General features: G+C 48.3%; 1 protein-coding gene across 1 annotated transcript in view; it reads left to right on the top strand.

The window, feature by feature from the left end:
- The first annotated feature begins 1095 nt into the window (after positions 1 to 1095).
- kcnq5b (potassium voltage-gated channel, KQT-like subfamily, member 5b) overlaps positions 1096 to 1690 on the top strand; it is a 94741-nt gene continuing 94146 nt past the window's right edge. The window contains exon 1 of the mRNA XM_037690128.1: positions 1096 to 1480. Coding sequence (XP_037546056.1) covers positions 1158 to 1480 — 323 coding nt within the window. The 5' untranslated portion in view covers positions 1096 to 1157. The remainder of the gene's footprint in view (positions 1481 to 1690) is intronic.

Genomic DNA, 1690 nt, shown 5'->3' with positions numbered 1-1690 from the left:
GCATGTTCTAAGTGGCTGCACTGAAGGTGCTAGCTAGCGGTTAACAACCCCAAAAAAAATAAATAAAAAAAAAAAAAAAAAATATAAATATATATCTATATAAGTATTTTGATATATAATGCTTGATTTGCGGTATCATAAAGCATTAATAAACATAATTCTCATAAACAAATGATTTTTTTTTAATTGAAGCTGTTTTAAAATGTCAGTAATCTTTGATAATGGCCTCTGTTGGACTAGCCGCTAGCTTGTAAATATAGCCTGGCAAGATTTTAAAACAACTCCAACCTGTAAAATTTCAGAGCAGTTTATGTGAATGACTTTTTATAAATACAACTTGTTAAAACTCAACACATATATTTTAAAATAAATATTTTGATCATTCAGATCTAAATATTTTGCAGTGGAAGTGTTAAGCTAGCTCGTTGCTAAGCTCGTAAATAGCCATAAAATCCATCTAAATAACCACGTAATATAAATTATGGAGGTGTAAATGTTTGTGAAATAGCTGTTTTATATGATTTTAAAAACAACTGCAACTATTTTAAGATGACATCGTTTGAACTGGCTGTTAGCTTGTCATGTAAGTTAATGGATGTACTTCAATGTCTTTGTGGCGTTAACGATTCAGAATGGCTGCCACGGCTAATCAAAATAATTGTAATTTTTACAGTTATTAGGCTAAAGTTAGTTGTGGTAGTAGCTGAGAGTCATCCGCAGCAGAGCTTACAGAGCACGTGGGATATTTGTTTTAAACTTGGATCGTTCAGAACTTTCCCACAGAACCCCACTTTAAAGATGGCCGGGTTATCCCTTTAATAAATGCATGGGACGTTCCGCGCGCGGCGCCTCCTCGTGAAAGCATCGTGTTTTGTTTCTGAATGTCTAAAGAGCTCATTTTCCGTGCGCGCGCACGCGCGCAACAGGCGAAAACAGAGTCTGCGCTGCGCATGAGTTGTCTCGCGCTCCTGCCGCTTGATTTTAATGACGCTCCGCGCGCAGCTGGACCGGTTCTGTTCGAGTCCGCGTGCGCCTGACGGGAGGATGTTCCGGGCGGTGAAGTGTGACTCTCGGCACTGAACGCGCCCCGCACGTGTTCGGGACTCCCGCATGCCGGCGGGGACATCCGCGCACTCTCCGCCGGCTCTGGTGATGCCATGCCCCGGAACCACAGCGGAGACGAAGGCGGCACCGCCGGGCTCTGGATGAGGACGGCCCCGGTGCACCGGAGCGACTCGGGGCTGAAGGATGTGGAGTTCGGCCGGAGGATGATGAGCAGCGCGGGCGACGGGCTGCTGGCTCCGGCCGGTCCGGACAGCCTGCCGGGGAAGCAGGGAGCCCGGCTCAGCCTGCTGGGGAAGCCGCTGGTGTACAGCGCGCAGAGCGCCCGGAGGAACGTCCGGTACCGGCGGCTGCAGAACTACCTGTACAACGTCCTGGAGAGACCCCGAACCTGGGCCTTCATCTACCACGCGTTCGTGTAAGTTGCCGCGCACCTGTTGCTCATTGCACCGGCAGAACCAGAGAACCGGGTCCCTGCTGGTCCCGAACCTACTCGGCTTTGTCACGTGTCCAGAATCTGTCCGGTGTCTCTCCGAGGTCTGTGGACCTGCAGACACGGGGGTGTTGGAACTTCTGCAGATCATGGGTCAGATTCAGAACATGGGTCTGAACATGGGTCTGATTCTGA

This window comes from Nematolebias whitei, chromosome 16 (genome assembly GCF_014905685.2).
Source record: "Nematolebias whitei isolate Nwh7 chromosome 16, NemWhi1, whole genome shotgun sequence".
NCBI lineage: Eukaryota > Metazoa > Chordata > Actinopteri > Cyprinodontiformes > Rivulidae > Nematolebias > Nematolebias whitei.
Note: the sequence above shows the minus strand (reverse complement) of the source record. Positions and strands in the feature narration are given on the sequence as shown.